General features: G+C 39.6%; 1 protein-coding gene across 1 annotated transcript in view; it reads left to right on the top strand.

Moving 5' to 3' along the window:
- The window catches only part of opn5 (opsin 5), a 40,376-nt gene extending 31,212 nt beyond the window's left edge, over positions 1–9,164 (top strand). Inside the window, exons 4-7 of the mRNA XM_058612698.1 lie at positions 6,528–6,698; positions 7,248–7,582; positions 8,297–8,541; positions 8,654–9,164. Of these exons, the coding sequence (XP_058468681.1) occupies positions 6,528–6,698; positions 7,248–7,582; positions 8,297–8,541; positions 8,654–8,720 (818 nt within the window). The 3' untranslated portion in view covers positions 8,721–9,164. The remainder of the gene's footprint in view (positions 1–6,527; positions 6,699–7,247; positions 7,583–8,296; positions 8,542–8,653) is intronic.
- The last annotated feature ends 10,638 nt before the right edge of the window (positions 9,165–19,802 follow it).

Raw genomic sequence — 19,802 nt, 5'->3', positions numbered from 1 at the left:
ATGCATAATTGATGAAGCGCTTACATAACTCACCAGTATAACTGGAGTGAGATGCCTCTACTAAACTTTGAGATGCAAAACAAACCGTTGTCTCTCTTCATCGGCCGCTAATGGACTGAGGAAGCCGACAGAGAGACGGGGCTCGTCGTGCATCTTCTTTTGCTGTTGATTCAGAATACGCAATGCTGTTTTAATCCCCGGGGGAAATTGTTTTCATTGCAGCGACTTCAAACAGGAATAGGAAAATAACAGGGATTAACAACCCATCTAAAAAATGAAGTGTAGGACTATGAAGGAGAGGACAGTGTGCAAGACTGAATGAATTATACCGATATACAGTACTATACACATTTTATTTTAAATATATATATATATATATATATAATATAAAATATAATAGTCTTAATGACCAATCAACACTGCATGCTTTACACTACAGTTTTTGCACATTTTCTATCACGCATCATTCATTACCTATTTACACACTGCCGGCACAGTCTTCAGGAGCAACTGTGCCCAAGGACACATCGGCATGGAGACTAATGAACCCACAGGCTGAAGATTGAAAGACGACTCGCCGTACCACTGATCCACCGTCACCCTGTTATAAAGCTCTTAACTTATCCTCCTAAATTACCTCCATGCTATTATTATATTGTTACTGTACTGTAAAGCGAACCATTACTTTGCTTCTTTTTGCCTGGCTGGTAATGCTAACATTCATTATTGCCTTAGAGATGAAACTAAGGCAGCAAACATGTCATATTGATCCAGTGGTGACTGTGCTCAATTGTATATTACTCTAACCCTAAGCCGAACCCCCACAATGAGTCTTTCATTGCTACTGCACAATGGGGTGGTGAAAACCTAAGACTAGCTCCTTATGAAAGGTTTGCCCTGACCATAGGAACAGAAAATGCTGTACTTATGTGTACCGAGCATGGAAAGTCCTCCTACCCCCTCGTGTCTTCACACACATTCAGAAGGCTAAGTTTTACTCTCCTCTGATGAATTCTTAATGACCAAGGCACAATCCTCATCCTTTTTTTTACAGTCTAGACTGAAAGATCATCTGAGCATAACCAAATTTGCAAAGATAACCAGTTTGTGGATATGCATAAGGAAAGAGGGAAATAATAATAATACAATACTACTAATGATAATCATAATAGCTGTCAGCATTAATTAATTAATCACTATAAATTAACACTTTTGACACTTTAAAATGTGTTTTTTTTTGCCACCAATTAGTGATTGAGAATTTTACCTGTGTAAACCAGTAGTGGACGCTAACACACAAGCTGAGTGCAGGAGCAGTTGGAAGTATTTATCTGCACTTAGGGAACAGTGGGGGATTGGGTGCTTGACCCATCGCAGGTTTTGAACTGGCAACGGGTGACCCTCCAGTCACAAGTCCAATTCCTTTTTCAGACATTTCTGAAGAAATAAACATGCGTTTGAAATAATCAAATCAATCTATACAAATTCATATCACGTTCATAAAATACAGTCACTTTTTTTGCATTCTTTTTATTACTAATCAAGATATGGTGGGAGTTGCTTTACAATGTTAATATGGACATAAACACAGTTATGAATTGCAAAATAATAGAAGTAAATGTGATAAAAGTTCAAATTCTGGTTGGTTCCATGGTCTTTCTGTGAGATTGCTTGTTCTGTGTGTGTGTGTGTGTGTGTGTGTGTGTTGTCTTGTTAAAAAATAAATATCTGATGTAGCTGGAGCATCTGTGAAACCTTTTTAAAACATCTCTGACGCTGACAGTGCTGACAGAACTCATTACCTCCCTGTGACTTTGGTTAAATTAAAAACCACACACACACACACACATTATAATCCTTAGAGAGCGATAAAGAAAATGCTACACTTCACTGTCATAATCTCAGCAGAGACAATCCATACAAATTACTGTTGGGTCAATAAAAATGAACGCTCCTGCACAGTCAAATAAGAATTTTGTTATTAAATTAATGAAAAGCTTGATCAGTACCTGCTTGCATCTTGATGTACAGTACATACATTGTTCGTGGACCAATAAATGAACTAGTCAGTAACCGAAGCTATTAAAGGGAACTTAAAAAGGTACAAGTTGAGATAAGAATTTATTGATTTGACCTCCCTGGGTTTTTTTTGTCCACTTTGCGTCATACTTGATGTCATTCACAGTGTCATAATCCTCACTAATACATTTCTGTGAGACCTGTCTCTGTTTTTAAGTCTTCACAAGGCTAACCATGACGCAAGAGCATCTCCCTGGTCTTGATGAAAAAGATAATGGACTAAAATTGTGTATGAAAGGTGATATATGGACTTCTGTCTGCACTTGAAATTTCGCAGATAGGATACATGTGTTTTCGGTCGAAAATAATGAATTTAATAAGACCATAATAAGTCAGTCTTGTGAAATATTAGTATTTTTCACTACATTAGAAATTCACTACTGTAAACTTATTGAAAGTGCTTTTTAATCACGTCAAGCGATAATATCCTATATTGTCCCATCACTAACAGAAACCTTCAGTGTTTAAAATGATGAGTGCATGAGTAGGTTGCCATATTTGCCAAATTTCTAAATAAAATGAAGAGAGCAGCCTAAAGAGAAAACAATGAATAAAAAAAAATATCCTCATGACACTGTATTGTTTTTAACCCATTGAAATAAATGGAAAGGGCTTGTGTAAAAAGTAATATACCAAATGTTATGCCAAAAAGTGATTTGTGGCTCCTATATCTTGGGTATTAACTTTAGGGTTAATTTCGCTTTGAAAACACTTGGTTTCAATAAAGAGGGTTGCATTTTTTTTAAAATATAGCCCTCTGGCAGACAATCACTTTTTGGCCAAACAATACAAAGTGCATGGTCTACTTCCTTTCCTGCAGACCCTGACTTGTGTCTTATTTTCATTATGTTTGCCATTTTATCACAAAAAAAAGTCATTGGTAGGAATTAATTTGAATAAGAGCAAATCCAAAAAAACACCTTCCAGATCAAGAGATTTGAAATCCATTATGATCATGCATATTTTCCATTACTGATATTGGTTTTTGCCACTCAACACTGATTACTGATGAGATCACTAAGCTGGTTGCTTGGGTCGCCCTGTTTTTCATCTAAGTCATTTCCAGTCCACTGGCTGGATCACCATATGATGCACTGTTCCTCGGGAGTTGCCAGTTTTCTTTTAGGCTCCACTGTCAGGGAATTTATTTCTTTTGACAATAACACTTTGGTGAGAATGCGTGTTGAAAAATGATGGCCTCATTTGAATAAAATACCCAATGAATATTGATGAGGATTAATTGTAATCGTAATATTTATTTGGAGGCAGAAAAAAAAGAAATAGCTTGTCACGTTACACAATTGTGCAAGTCCCTAAGCTGTGGTGCACACAAAGCAACAGCTTTTGACAGCCACATATCGATGTCAAGGACAGGGAGAGCTTTACGTGACAGACTTCTGAGCATATTTCTGCGTTTGGCTACAGTATAAAAAAAAGGTCAAATGGAGGTGCAGTGAACATTTCCCCACTGCTTCAGTCAGAACAGTATGGTTTTTATTGTTTATTATTAGTCTCGGTAGAAAAGGGGAAGCAGCTTGCGCCAAGGTTGGAAGCTATAAGCAGAGAAAATGTCGACCTTCTGGCTAAAGTACTTAAGTCGGACTTGCTTTATAAATGGTAAATGGTTTTGTATTTGTATAGCGCTTTTTAGTCTTGATGACCACTCAAATGTGCAGTTTGCCATTCACTCGCTCTACCACTGTGATAGAGATGATAAAGAGAGCTGTACAGAGAGCTGTACAATTTGTAAAAACAATACAAAAGAACTTTGATGTTTGGTTGTTTTTTCTAGGTAGTGTAGTGATTTGTGTAGCGCCAAATCACATGAAAACCCAAAAACCTGCTCTTCTGACGTGTCAAAAGCATGCCAAGTCAACCATATGTGGTGATATGACCTCAACTGTAAAGAGTTATTGGCCAATCAGAAGAGTTTGGCTACATCGGACGCCATTACACAACTCGCTTTATGCAAGCACACATTGTTGGCTCATTATGTATCATCATGCATTCTTGCCTGGTCTTGGTTTTGACGTTAATGCCGCTTGGGCTTTGGCGCCACATGACTCCTGGCTCGTCCGACTCTGCAGGAAGCAAAAACACACACACACACACACACACACACACACACACGTTTGTGCAGCTATCCTTTTATGGACTATTATCTGCATGCTCTTATCCCCAACCTTCACCTAAACATAATTAAAATCTCAGCCCTAAACTAAACTTGTTCCCCAGAAATGAGGTTCTGCCTCATTAGGACCAGGTCTTCATGAGGACTACTTGTCCTAACAAGATCAGTGTTTATGGCAGCGAAGATCCTAAAGAGGCAACAAATACAAATACACACACTCACACATTCTTATTGTGGTTTTCTGCATTCACTCTTATTTTCATTGGAAGGTTCTCCCATTGAAGTAGATAATGTAATACTGCAGTACTACGCCTGATAATAAAATAGCTGTCATAGTATTTACACTTGCTTAAAAGGTAGCTTTACCACAAGAATTGCTACTACAGATTTGCATCCATTTAAACGATCAGCACTCAATGCACTGTCTCTCCCCATTGCAAGTCCACTGTATGCTGTTCAATAATGAGTCACTCATGTCACAAGCTGCCACAAGGGCTGTCAAAGTGATCATGGATTTAGAATTTGAAACACTGGTTAAAAAAGAAAGAAAGGAGCTTTTGTAGTCACCACTACAAGGAATTTTTTGCCTGGTGCATTTGACTTATTCCTCAAGGAAGGGATGCGTGTTGTGGCTTAAGCCTTTAGGTTTTAATGTACTATTTCCTTCTTCGGACGATGACGGGAAAAGCTAGAGAGTTGATTGACATGATGCAGAGAAGTAAGGTGGATATACTGTGTGTCCAGGAGACCAGTGTCGTTTTTGTCAGGCTTCCTTCTTCTTACGAATGATAGGTGATGAGTTGATGGTGTAGAAAGAACCCCTCAGACACAAGACTCGTACCGAACAAAAGGGATTTTATTTGGTTAAGTCAAGCATCAGACCGAGCGCTGCAGCACTTCGTGAGAATGTTCTTGCCGAATCTCCGAACAATTCTGCCTCAGAAAAGCAAAACTAACCTTATATAGATTCTCTAGCATTCCTATTTGCAGGCATCACATGTTTTGACCCCCGCCTTTCTCCTGTTTCCATAATGCAACAACTTGAAAAACATGTCGGGTCCAGGTATACCATGCTGTCCCATGAACTTTAAATTGGACAATATCACCATTTAGTCAAACAAGAGACATCTGTATTTCCTAACTGACCATATATCCAAGACAGACCCTCAAGCTTCTTGTCCTATACAGGATGCCTATTGTACAACGTATGGTCTGACTTGTCATGTGTCCAAGAGACCCTCTTGTCTCATGTTTACTTATTAATGTCAATCATCAATACATTTAAGTATTAAACATTAGCTGTGTTAATGTGTTCTTCTTAGTTCATATACTTCATCAGATACTACACCAGGTGGAAAGGTAGCAAAGCGAAAAGCTTAGGTGCAGGTTTTAAGTTGTACTACTATGGTTTGTTAGGAATGTCCTGGAAGTGAAAAGAGTGTCAGATGGACTGATGAGTCTGAAGCTTGAAATTGAAGGTGTGATGTTAAATGTTATTAGTGGCTATGAAAGTGAATGAATGAAAGTCTATTGGAAAATGAACCTACTTCTCACTTGATTTAGCCATGAGTGCACACATTGGCTACTCCCAATTACAGAAAATAGACAATAAAGCATAGCACATATACACTTCATGGACAAATGTATTTGACTAGTAAGTATTGAATTCAGGTGTTTCAATCAAGCTTTGGGCTCTTTTGGGGCTGGTTGCAGGAGATGTCTGTGTACTACTGCTTGAAAAACGGCAACATGGTGAACATGGTGTCCATGGGTGATGTCACAAGCAGTGTTCACTTCCCCGTGCATCGATTCAGTGTCATCTGAATACAATTAACAGAATTGTCCGACATATTGTTTTCCGAGCTCAGCCAATTAATCTGGGGACTCACGTTTGCAGGTCCAACATGAAATGAGCGGGAACTAGTTGTCGCAGATAAGCATGCGTGTCACAACAAAACAAATGAAATGATTCATTTCACAGTCCGTTGTAATTGGTCACCAATGAAAAAGTCGTAAGTGCAGGAGTGCAGCCTTGTTGCTGCTGCTTGAGCTCTCCATTGAGGAAAAGCCAGAACAAAATAAGGAAATGGAACTGAAAAAGCAGTATGAAATAGCTCCAGTACAAGCAGATCCTGATTCTATGTGTCATAACTGATGGAAGAATTTAGGCAATTTGAGATTATGAGATTAAGAATTTTACTCATTTTTTAATTTAATGAGTAACTGTATTATTTCTTCCCCTCTTTCCCTAAACCCCACTCTTCACCTTTCCATTGTTTCTCTTCCTCTCTGTCCTTCTCCTGTTCCGTCTGTGCAGTGACAGGAAAGCCCTTTTTCGTAGTATCCAGTTTCTCCCACCGCTGGTTGTTCGGCTGGGAGGGCTGCCAGTTCTACGGCTGGGCGGGCTTCTTCTTTGGTTGTGGGAGCCTCACTACGCTGACCGTGGTCAGCCTGGATCGCTACCTGAAAATCTGCCATCTACAATATGGTAAGTCCGCATCCCCTTAAATAGTGTTTTTCAAAGGTTTGGTTTAGGTTTTTTTTGGAATGCATTTGCATGGTATTCACTCGTAGCTCAAATGCACATGGATATTTAGCAGCTTCTGTTCCAATCATCAAGTTCAAGTAATTTTTGCTAGGTAGGTAATCTGAGAATCAGGATCGAGATGATCCTCAAAACTGCATTGAAGGTCAAGGTGAGAAATCATAAGGTCGGATGGAGATGGTTTGGATTCATTGCAGAGATTTTCATTGGCAGTGGCCGTGAGAACTGGTACGGTTTGGAGATAAAGTAAGAGAGTCAGCGTTGAGCTGGTTTGGTCACGTGCAGAGGAGGGATAGTGAAGGTTCATGGATACTGTAAAGGACATGAGGACAGTTGGTGTAACAGAACAGGACAGGGCAAGATGACGGCAGATGATCCACTGTGGCGAGCCCTAAAGGGATAAGTTGAGTAAAAGACTCAAGGAATTTCACAGTTTGATATTTAAAAGTTATGCAATTAATAATATCAACGCTCCTTTTCCTTCACTTTCAGGCACATGGTGGAAACGCCACCACACCTTCCTGTGCCTGGCCTTTGTCTGGGTGTATGCAGGCTTCTGGGCCACCATGCCCCTCATCGGCTGGGGAAGCTACGCCCCAGAGCCCTTCGGGACTTCCTGCACACTGAACTGGTGGCTGGCACAAGCCTCTGTGTCCGGACAGAGCTTTGTCCTGTCCATTTTGTTCTTCTGCCTCGTCCTCCCGGCTGGCATTATTGTCTTCTCCTATGTCAAGATCATCTTCAAGGTCAAGTCCTCGGCAAAGGAGATCTCACACTTTGACGCCCGCATCAAAAACAGTCACAACCTTGAGATGAAGCTCACAAAGGTGGGTCACAAAATGTCATAGAAATCTAATGCTTCTCAAGATTGGAGTAATGGTTGGGCCAAATGGCAGAGCATTGGCTAGCATTGCATAGCATCACAGCAAGAAGGTCACCAGTTAAAATCCAGATTTGACCTTTTTGTGTGCCCATTGGTTCTCTTTAGATTCTCTGGCTTCCTCCTACTATCCAAAAACATACAGATTCAAACTACCTGACGCTGAATTGTAACTCACCGATAACTCCCTGCCCACTTTTTGTAGATTTTTAAAATAGGGCATTGGGCAGAGTCAGGTTCAGAACAGGGGTTTAGTTCCTCTTTAAATAAATGTCCAGGATGTACTCCGCCTTTCACCCTATGTCAGCTGGAACAGTCTCACGAAAAACAGGGAGTGAGAGTGAGTAATGAATGATTTTGTTTTCAAGGAAAAATCCATAAAGTGTAAATGGCAGTCCAGATGAAGACAAGTATAAACCCCTTTATTAATTATTGAATATCTTTAAAGGTTAAAACAAATGCATTTCCAATTAAGAGTCGCCATTAGGGCTTATTTGTGGTTCATAACTGCTTGTACAAGAAAGCTTTTTCTATGGACTTTGGTGCAGAGGATGGCAAGCTACAGTGGCAACATATTCTGAAAGTGTAGTGTAGATTCAGTACCTCATACCACTACATTTAAAAAATGTAAACTCCAAATTAATGCTTTGTATCCCCTCAGGTGGCAATGCTGATCTGTGCGGGTTTCTTGATAGCTTGGATCCCTTATGCAGTGGTGTCAGTGGTGTCCGCGTTCGGTGAGCCAGACACAGTGCCCATCGCCGTGTCTGTCATTCCCACCCTGCTGGCCAAGTCCTCAGCCATGTACAACCCCATCATCTACCAGGTCCTGAACCTGAAAAAATCCTGCACAAAGTCCTCCTGTTTTACGGCCCTGAAGAGACGCAGACATTTTAGAAAGTCAAGGTAAAAGATGTTGTATTGTATTTTTTAATTGCTGCCATTATGTTTCCTAATCACCGGGTTATTTACAGTGGTGTAAATTTCTGTTCTGTTCTGTCCCTCATGTTCCCTTCAGATTCTGCACCATTTCAGGCACGATAAAGGTCACGCCCCCAGCCAAAGAAGCTCAAATTGAGATATGAAAGAGACTCTAGACTGTGTGCCCTCCTTATCTCTTCTACTTTGGACACCTTGCCTTGTTCCTTGACCCGAGTGTCGTGCACTTACCCAATCACATGCTGCCTGCCTTCTGCTACGAGTCACGAGCTCACCTTCAGTCTTGCTGTTCGTATTTACGTCCACACTGGATTTTCCGCACTTTCCCTCCGCAGTTCCTTGCCTGTTCTTCTCCAGATGCACATCTCTTCCTTCATCTGTGGAACTTGGAGCTGTGTTGTCTTTATGGCCGCTGCAACATACAAGTGAGCGGTTGTGTGAACGTCTTTCGTCTTTCAGTATCACACACACACACACACCAAATGAAAAAAGGAAAGAAATGCTACTGGCTGACTTGATTTGTTGTTAACGTAACTTGTTGCAATTAAGTTAAGAAATTGTTTCCAACCAGTTTTGTAGATATATTTTTCTGTGAATCCATATATATATATATATATATATATATATATATATATATATATAAGCTTATAAGCTTAACATTTTATTTTTACTGTTTGTACAGGCTACTATGGATATTAAGCACTTTGTTAGGAGCCCATGCACCTGCTTATTCATACAATCATCCAATCAGACAGAATCATGTGGCAGTAGCGATATAATGGAGGTCGACTTTTGTTGATGTTCCCATGAAAACATCAGAATGGATAAAAAAAAAGAGAGCTCATGGACTTTGACCATTAATCTCAAAGGTTCGATTGTCTTCTGAGATCTGTGGAATTCACACAAAATGGAGCCAAAAACACCAACGAAGAAACTAAAACATCAGGAGGGTAGCAATTCTGTGAGCTCTAAATTGCTATGGTCACTCAGAAAACCACTCTTTACGCCTGCGGTTAGCAGAAAGGCATTCCATGGATCTAATCTGCCAGACAGCAGCTGGTGGGATGAAAAAGTGGCGAATGTTTACTTGGCACAAGTTGGGCCCTGCATCAGCAATCAATTGTTTTTTTGACCGTGTTCATCCCTTTATAACCTCAGTTTACGGTCTACTGATAGCTACTTTCAATGGAAATGACAATGCTCAGTGAAGTTTGGAGATGTGATTGCAGTGGCACATCTTTGTGATGTGGTAGAGGAGGAGATTGCCAGCATGAAAGTACTTCTCTCAGATCAGCAGTAATGATGAAACGCAGCCATGACAACACAACACAGCAGCTCCAACTGTTTATGGCAGTGACCCGTGTTATGAACTGATCAACCAGTTCATTTCAAATGTGGCTGAATGTGGTCAGACAGAAGAGGACCTGCAGTGGGAATCAGAACCAAGTTTTTGACTTCTCATTTACATGGTGTTGTTCCTATTGCAGTATAAAGTTTATCCTTGTTCACAAGTGAGCTTCACATAATCAGTGTTTCACAAGAAAATACCCATATAAGACGAGTGCACTTTACTTACAAAGCCATTCAACATGCACAATCTGATGTTGCACCTACAAATTACAGTAATATGTACAGTTGACATAGTCTGGCTCAAATGCATGTCACCCCATGCTCGTATCACTCAGCCTTACCCCAAGATTTTGATCATTGAAGTGGAGGGTCCTCTGATTTTTGTCATGGTAGAGAAGTAGCCCTTCAAACAAAGTGTTACAAGATATTTCCGAGCATAACCAAAACCAAAGAAACACCAAAATCTCATCCTAATCTGTCCTATCTATCACATTGAAGGCAGGATAATCTGGCAGTGCATGGAAGAGTGCACCGGGCTTAAGTACTGGGGTAGAGAATAAATAAGGATCAGGTGTGTAGCCCTGCCAGCTGCCCCAGGAAACCCCGCCATGCCTCCCTGCATTAAAGCACAGAATCGGGAGTGCAAAACAGGAAGTAATAACACATAAAACCACTAAAATGGAAGTGACCTGGTGTCATATGTGAAACTGTGACACAATGGGAATTCATAATTGGTTAATATCCTCTCTGGAACTAAGAAGTAAGAGCCATCTTGAAAAATGAGGGTGAAACAAAGGTCGACAGAGATTGGACAACAGTAAGTGCCTGATGAAAGTATATTTTCAAAGTAGTCTAAGTGTATCTGTGCTAATGCTGCTCGTTGGGTTGTCAATAATCAAACTTTGAGTTGATTTGAGTTGAGTTAGAGTTCACTTAATGTTTTGCATTCAACTGTCAACTACTGTAGATGAATCATGAATCCTGAGGCACCAACCTCAACATAACCATTCATCAGTGGAGTATATCACCAGTTATCTCCAAGTATTTTACGTAAATGTGGTCAGGGACATTTTTGGTGGCTTTTTTTCCTTTCTGAAAATTAGATGCTATGTCATTAGTAACCCACTGTGGGATAGAATAGACATTAATGAAAACCTTCATCTTCTTAAATATTTGGACAATGCACTGTATGAATGAACTAGTTCTCTTCCAGCATATTCCAGGGCAACTAAAACCATTTAGAGTTGAGGAACAAAAACAGGAAAGAACAACATCTGAAAGTAGCATTGCACAGTTTCTGGAAAGTATGACCATAATTAATTAGACTATTGTAAGTTATTATTTGTTATTACAAATGTAATACCTTGTAAAATGTTTGGGCAAGTACAAAAATGGAGATTTTCAGACTCAGTTTGTGGAAACATCAGAATATGTGATGCAGTTCCTGATCAACTTGTAAATTGTATCAATCATACATTGATCCCAATGTACATACACTAATAATGACAATCATGTCACCTGGTGTTTCTCATGGTTAAATATGGTCAGATATTTTTCTTGTACTTGGACCAAATGAGTGCAGATTTGAACCTGGATTTAATTCAAACGTTACTATTGACGTGATTTGGAAGAATCCAAATCCTTTTGCAGGTTTTTATTTTAAACCCATGAAATGTGTTTAAACCCAAACACATTTCAGTCAAACATGTCATGAAAGTATTAGGTAGATTGGTCATTCAATCTACCTAATAAATTGACCGTAGGTGTGCATGTGGGAGTGAATGGTTGTTCGTCTCCGTGTCTGGTCCTGTGATGGACTGATGAGCTGTCCAGGGTGTGTGTGTCGTTGTGTGTTTTTGGCTGGACTTTGTCTCTGGGTATAATATTGCTTTATGTTTCTTCTACTAACCCTTTATTGCTTGTTGTACAGCACTTTGTGGCCAAGTTGAAAGGAAACTGGGCTTGTAACTGGAGGGTTGCCGGTTCAAATTCCTGTCAGGTCAGAAAGGCGTACTTCTGAGCGAGGTACCAAACACCCATTGCTTTCCGGGACGCTACTCAGTGACTTTCCACTGTTTCTAATTCTAGGAAGGTTCTGAGTAGATGAATGTCTAAATTCAGAGATGAATTTTCCTACAGGGATAAAAACAAAAAACAACATTTTAATACATACAGGAACAAATTTCATTTACCCAATTTATACATTTAAGTTTTGTTTTGTTTTAAAGCTGTAGTGTGTAACCTTTGGTCATTTGCCTCCAATTTATTGATGAAGCACATTTTAAACAGCACAGTTAAACAAAGTGCCGTACAGTAAAAATGCAATAAATGACACACAAAAAACCCACAAACAGAGCAATGTGTGTGTGCATATAACTTCCTATAAGTCACCAGGCAACATGAGATTCATAGCTATAGGCTTAACTAATTTGACAATAACTTGAATAGGACAAACATTTTGTTTATATTAACATTTTACGCACTGCAGCTTTAATTATGTACATTTGGCGACACAGACAGCAAAAGTATTACTTCTGCTTCATCGTTATAAATCAATTCAACTGACAATTAAACAGAAAGCATGGCATGAATAATTTACCGTCATCTTTTGAGACATCAAGATACAGAGGAGATATCTATATTCAAATGTGCAGCTGGACTTGCAGATTTGTATTTTTTATTTTTATTTTTTTAAACGCAAGTTAACCTGTTTTGACAGAAATCTATTTTCTGTTTGCATGTGATATTTAAAAATAGTCATTTGCAAGTTTTCAGTCAGAGAATTGAACTCAGGGGAAGCTCGTATCATAGGAAACCTGGTCATATGTTCACTATTGTTGTCATTATTAACTGTGATTAGCTAAATAGAACACATGTTGACCAATGGCAATATGCACATTAATGTGAATGAATAAGCTTTGTGTGGGAGAGGGAGTGGTTCTGGATACGGTGGTAAAACAGTCCATAAAGGATGAAGTATATTTGTGAGTAGCGATGTTTAAAATTCCATATAACACAATTCCCTCTCGTGCAATAACATTGTCATGCAGTATCCAAATGTGTCATGGTTTATGTAAGTCCCAACAAATGATCCCTCTCATCCGTGCTAATAATGGAACAATCAATAATGGAAATCAAATATGTCAGCTAATGTGTTTTATGTAAAAAAAACAACAACATTGCACTCCAATGTGTGATGATTCTTCATCGTAGCGATCCAGTGAGGTCTGACTAGGAATCTGACGCACCACACGTTGCACACTGATTATACTGTGTTATGTCCTGTTTCGTGGTATAACATGTGCACGGATTTTTGTCATGAAACGTACAATTTCAAATAAAGTTGCAACAATGTGCATGTGTGTCTGAAGTGTTTTCCTTTTTTTCGCCCTGTGTTTCACATCTGCTTCACTGTTTATGTCGGAACATTCCGAATCTCGAATTCTCTTCTTCCTCATGGAAATGACGCTTCGGTATAAGTTTAGTGAGGAAGACAACTCAGCACACTGTCACTTAGTGGGGTTGACACCACTATGATCAGCTGATGAGCCATCTTGCTGTTGTCTTTTTCAAATATTATGTTTATCATGTATTCCCTCCATCTCCCCATCGCCACCAATTCGTCACAGTCTCATCGGATCTAAATGCTGTCTGGAAATAAGATGTTACTGTGCGTCTCAGCCAGCTCCTCAGACTCCCATTACCAGTGCATGTCTTAGTAGTGGATTTGTAGCCTGGAGATAATGACAATGTACACTAATCACAAACACAGATGACAGGAAACACAGACGTGTTGGGACTGATTCCAGAAGAAGCCTCAGTGCATTGAGATGTCGAAGCTTCTTCTTGAATGATGAAATGTGTCATGTTTCCATTTTTAAATATAGTTTCTTACATTTGCACTATTTCAACACACACTAATGCGAAAAAGCCTAAAACGCCCTCAGCGAGTGTGGGCTGTCCCCGATGGAGGTAAGTTAACAAGAAACAGGTGTGATTTGGGTGTGTCTATCACTGGTGACTGAAATGAGAGAGGGTTGTTAGTATTTCAAAATAAAACAGAAAATGATGATTATGACAAGAGAAAAAGAAAACATGACCTTATGCAGTAGTTTAGTTGTCGGGGAACACATTTTCTTTTTTCTTTTTAGGGAACAAGGTGATTTCAAGTGTGAGTGGTGAGTTTTAACATGAGCACAGCATAAACTTCTCTTTCACTTGTGAGATTACTGTAACTGTGGTGTAACTTGATTAGGCAGCATTTAAAGGATTGCTGCTCTCAATTTGTACTTCAAGAAACTAAACTTGTTTCCAACTAGATCTTAAAATGATTACTGTAATCCTGTAAAACTGCAATGGATCCAATCGCACACAGACCTATGAGGAGCACTTACATAATTATTATACACATTTATTATACAGAATTGTTAGGCTGTAAATTCAAATATAATTGTTAATAGATTGGAACACATTTCCTTAATCACTGATGATACGTCATGGGGATGTTATGACTTTATACAATCAATTTCTCACATACAGCTCCTTTAAATTGTAAATTGTGTAAAAACATTCTAAAATCTCCCAAGGGATTAATCTTGGTAAGGACCAAAAAAGCCCCTCAGTTAATGACAAATCGTCTTAAAGCCAGGTGACAACCTGTCCACATCTCTGGAGACTGTCTTTCAGTGTATTCGACATGGCTAAATGGCACGCTATTTAAATGTAATCCACCAATTACAGCTTACAGCCAGGCCTGTGACGCCAACAACTAATGTTCTGCAGGGAATGAAAATTGTGTTAAAGAAAATAGGTCGAGCTCCAAAATACCCTCGCAAATTAAGCATATATATCAAATTTAAAAACACGCCAGAATGAGCCAGTGATTATTGTCAGTGAAGGCTGATTTGTTGTGTCATTTTGCCTAAAATTAATGCAGCTGTACATACATTTGGCAGATTTTGTCACAGAACTGTCCTACTGCATTATTTGGTACTGGATCAAAACGTTTTGTAAGCAGCACTGAATTATGGAATTATATTGATATATTTTCAGTCAGGATCAAAACTCAGACGATGTTTAGTTTGTGTTTTGTGAGCCTCTGTAGAGCTGTCCGGGCTCCTGATATCTATATACAAATCTATTTATAAATGCAAGGACCCTCTTTCTCTGAAGGTTAAAACCACTTATCTGTCAAACGGGTCACATGACCGGCTTCAAACAGGTTTCAGGCTCACGGCACCAGTAGCAACTCCTTCAATTGTGACATTTATAGAACAATTATTTTACACACTGGACCTAAAACAGCAGACACAAAAAAACACATAAGTGTCATGGGTTTTAAAATTCAATTTCATTATAGCTAATATGCAAATGCATATGTGAGCACTGACTGGGTTCAGTCACTGAACAGCTGAGTTGAGTGATGAATTGTAAAACAGTCATGATCCATATCTGTTATAAAACAGAGAGTCAGGTGCACGAGATAAACAGTTATTCAATCCTCATGCATGGTCTTTGGTGACTGAGAGTGTGCTGCCATCCAGTGGTGAAATCTGGGAAACAGCACATATTTGCATAACTGCAGAAACTGTGAACACGTTTTCCCTTTTTCCTTATGTGTAATCTTTGGAAATCCTGATTTAAGGACGCAGTGCTATTTTGTCGGAGGCCCTGCCAAAATAGGACTTCCCTGTTTTTAATTCAGGATTACAAAGCATGACAAACACAGACATTTCAGTTACTGGAGAGGCAATGCAGCCCAGTTTCAGCAGGGCCCCACCAAAACTGAGACACTTTGGTATTTGTTTGACATAAATGTTCATTTTGAGATGTTTTTCTCATTGTCTGGCTGTAACGAATGACCAGTGTCCAGGCTGGTCATGAAGGGGTCATGGGGGATCAAATGAATGATATTACCAGACCATTGGAACCATGATGTCTTTCGCACACAGGGTACCGGTCTTAACCACTGAGCCACTCCACCCCCTACACTATATACACATATATATGTATATATATATATATATATAGATACACATATATATGTTTATGTAAAGACAAACATGATAATGTGTTTATTAATTAAAGAATAAAACAATAAATACACAGTAATAGTTGTGTGCATGTTTTACTCTTGTGTAATCAACTTTCCCAAATGTTAGTGTTGTCTCTCTCCAGTGACTTTTCCCTTTCCCTCAGCTGAAATAAATAAATAAATTAACAAATAAATACATAAATGAAAACTGTATGCACATCGGCCTCTGGGTGGCGCCATTGCTATTTGTCTGAGCTCCTGCAGCACCTTCAGCAATGCCACAGCATGAATTTAGGGAATTCTGTGATTGTAGTTTCCCCATTTTTAGATCTATAAGGTCTGAAACGCTTTCATTTCCACATGAAGGAACTTTTTTTCTCGTTTTTTTTCGAATTTACTCTCAGGGAATAAATCTTTAGATGCTATTTCAGGAAACGTCAGTTGGAAAAGTGGCATACATGCATACGGCATATTTTAAGTAAATATTACTTATTTTTCAGTATATCTGAACCCCTTTAACCCTAACACTCAATTCTTTGACATGACAGAACATAAAGTTTGTTTTGTCAGTCCAAAAATGTTCCAGCCTGAATTTTAATTGTAAAATAGATTTTTCTTTTTCTTCTTTGTTCCAGATTCTTCTATTACTTCAAGATATTAGTCAGAGGTAAGAAGTGTAGCACACATGCAGAGAGCAGCTTGAGTCTGACTCTGGTCCGACTGAATGGAATCTGATTCAGTTTGACTCAAATGTTTACTTGCATTCTGGTTTTAGTCACACTTTAGTCAGACTAAAGCAATAATCTATGTTTTCTAATCCCATGTGAACATACTGAGCATGAGTCTGCAGTAGGCGCCAGTGGCTGACGGAGGAAGCAGCGGTGGCTTCACAGCTGGTTTAGGTCGTGGCCACAGCAGCAGCAGCAGCAGCAGAAGAGGAGGAGAAGTGCTGTTAGGACGGTAGCAACAGATAAAACCCAGGGTTTTAATGAATATTTCATTTTTTTTGAAAGATGTGTGCCAACAGGAGTGAGAGGGTGAGCGGGAGTTTGTGGCAGATTTTGGCTACACTAACACATGAGATCTAATTTGATGGCCGACATTCATAGTTTCAAGTCTATTACATCCGACTTTGGTGTGAAACCAGTGCAAAACCAACAGAAAAAAGAGGGAAATGAGTGTTTTCTGCCATCTAATGTGAGCGCAGTCTCTTTGACTTTTGTTTCTTGCCTGTTTGGCTCCTCCCCCACTCTGCCAGACGGACTATTTTCATTATCGGAGTGTCTTTTACAATTAGACCTAATGAGCTACCTTCTTCCAATAAGCTGCATGCTAAGAGGTGCACTGCTGCCCTCCACAGTTTGAGGTCCTCTCACATTTTGAAGTCCCAAATAACTTCATCCTCATTCTCACCTCATTCCTTAATCCTTCTAGATTCTAATCCAATAATCGTTCTAGTATTTGACAAACTTTTAATTCAGACGTTGTAAACTCCCATCCTGTGGAGCAAGGATCAGCATTCCTGAAAAAGATAGTCCCTCATTCACGAGGGGGACACATAAGGGAGAGAGGGCAGGTCGTCACACTCAGATTAGACAGGTTTAAAGATGGAGTAGGCAGCGATTTCCTAAAAAAAACGAACCGAAAAAAAAAAAGTATAGATTAATCCAAAAGTAATCCCTGTCATTCATCTATAATGAGCCACTCAGAGATGCTGCCCTCTGCTGGTATTTATCATGTTTTTATTGCATCCCTGACATCCATAAAGGTTTCTATTCTATTCTATTCTATTCTATTCTATTCTATTCTATATTATTCAGACCATATGTCAATGGTATATAAGCATAAGCAATCTAAATGGAGTGGAGGGATACATTAAAAGGTCAGTTCTGGTGTTAACAGGATTATTGATTTACATTTTATTTATTTATTCATACATGTGGAACCAGTGGAGGAAAATATGGATGAATAAATCATAGAGGTGATCCCCAGCACTGGAGCAGACACTTCAATTCTAATACCACACAGGCACGATAAACAACGGTATGGTTTTGATAAGGAGGTTTAAGTAAATTGCCCAACAGTGGAGGATTACGTGGTGTGAAATGGGGAAGGAGAGAGAAAGAGAGAGAGCGAGAGCAACATGGTGATAAAGAAAAGAGGAGGGGTGAGCAGGGAAGAGGAGAGAGAGCATGAATAATCCACGGGAGAATCACGACGGGATTAAGACAAGATGGGCGCCAAAAATATCTCCAGCCAAGGCGGCTTGGTGCAATAATGCTGCAACGGAGCTCGACACGACAGCAGGTGCTCCTGCTGCCAGTCTCTGTCAGTTCAGGAAGTAAAACATCAGGGGATTGTAAAAAAAAAAAAAAAAAAAGTCGCTATGATATGAAACTTTCATTCCATATGAAGCTCGGATACACGCCAGTTCTTCCATTTTCTCTGCAGCCTGTGTAAAGCACACACTTACTCTGATGAAACCCATAAAATAGTGAGGGAAAATGAACATTCAGTGAATGTGTCATGGGCATCACAAGTGGATGTGGTCCTCAGCTTTGCAGGGTCAGTCTCACTACTCGACACGCACAGAACTTCTGCTAAAATATTAGCCAGCTCCTTTAATTCTGGTCAGTTGTTGTTGAGAGGGAACTTTTTAAGGTGAAATTAGCTATTACAATTTCAGATATGTAGATGAAAATGTTTACAATGCTTCTTAGTAGTTTAAATTTGTGTGTTAGAGTTGTGAGGGGACAAAAGCTCATAGTCATAGATAACAATGACCATCAGGGTGCTGTTGTAAAGCCCCCAAACCAGGAAAGGCACCTACAAGAACTCATTCTTTCCCACAGCCTTTTTAAAATCAGTTTTGATGTACAGTGTCACCTTGCACATATTCATGCCTGGAGACACCAACTGGAGAACATGTCTGCATCGCTGCAGGAAACAGTTGGGCTGACTTATTGTGAACCAGGAAAAGTCAAGTCTGTGCGAAAAGAGAGCCTCACCTGATTCACATCGTCAATGAACATTTTCCTGTGGAGTTAACGGTCTCAATCGCCACTTGCCAATGACACTTTTATTTTTTAGTTTGTACCCATTTAGAGGGAATTAGAAGAGAAGAGAAGAGGTGGACATCTGTGAACTTCAGACTTCAAAAACTGACATGCCCTAGTTTAGTTTTGCAATCTATAGTCATGGTCATATTGCAATTCTGCATTCCCTCCAGGCTTTTCTCCCTTGGTTTTTGTGAAATTTGGGCTCATGACAGGGGATTTCCCCCAATCATATGGCAGTTCAGAGAGAGAGAGAGAGAGAGAGGGCACTCCTTTTGGCGGAGCTACTAAGCCCCTCTGCATATGGTGGACAAATCTTTACTGCAGCATTGGCAATGACTGCCTACACTACAACCTAGTGTAAAAGAGTTGGACTGTAAACAAAACAAAATGTGTGTGTGGGTTAGAGGAGCTTTTAGAGATGGAGAAACTGCCTGGAATCATGTATCCTGACTGAATTCAGCTGAGTGTCGTGTTTATCTGTGCAGATACTGTACGATGAAAGGAGCTCAGGACAGACAGTATTAATGTTGTGGAGATGTTTTCCAGTGATCCTATACCTTCTGCAAATTTGACGTGACCTTTGCACAGCAGCTGATTTGCAGGCCACACTGTACGCACGGGTGGATACAATCAAACCAATGATGGGTGAGTTCCATTTAGCTTCCCCAGTTTCAGGCTGTATGCCAGTTCACTATCATACTAAGGTGACATACCTGTGCTTCTGCTGCTAAAAGCATGCTAAAAGGGCTGCGGTACAAAGGGTCCATTTTAGCAGGGACCCTTTG

This window comes from Solea solea, chromosome 17, assembly GCF_958295425.1.
Source record: "Solea solea chromosome 17, fSolSol10.1, whole genome shotgun sequence".
Classification (NCBI taxonomy): domain Eukaryota; kingdom Metazoa; phylum Chordata; class Actinopteri; order Pleuronectiformes; family Soleidae; genus Solea; species Solea solea.
Note: the sequence above shows the minus strand (reverse complement) of the source record. Positions and strands in the feature narration are given on the sequence as shown.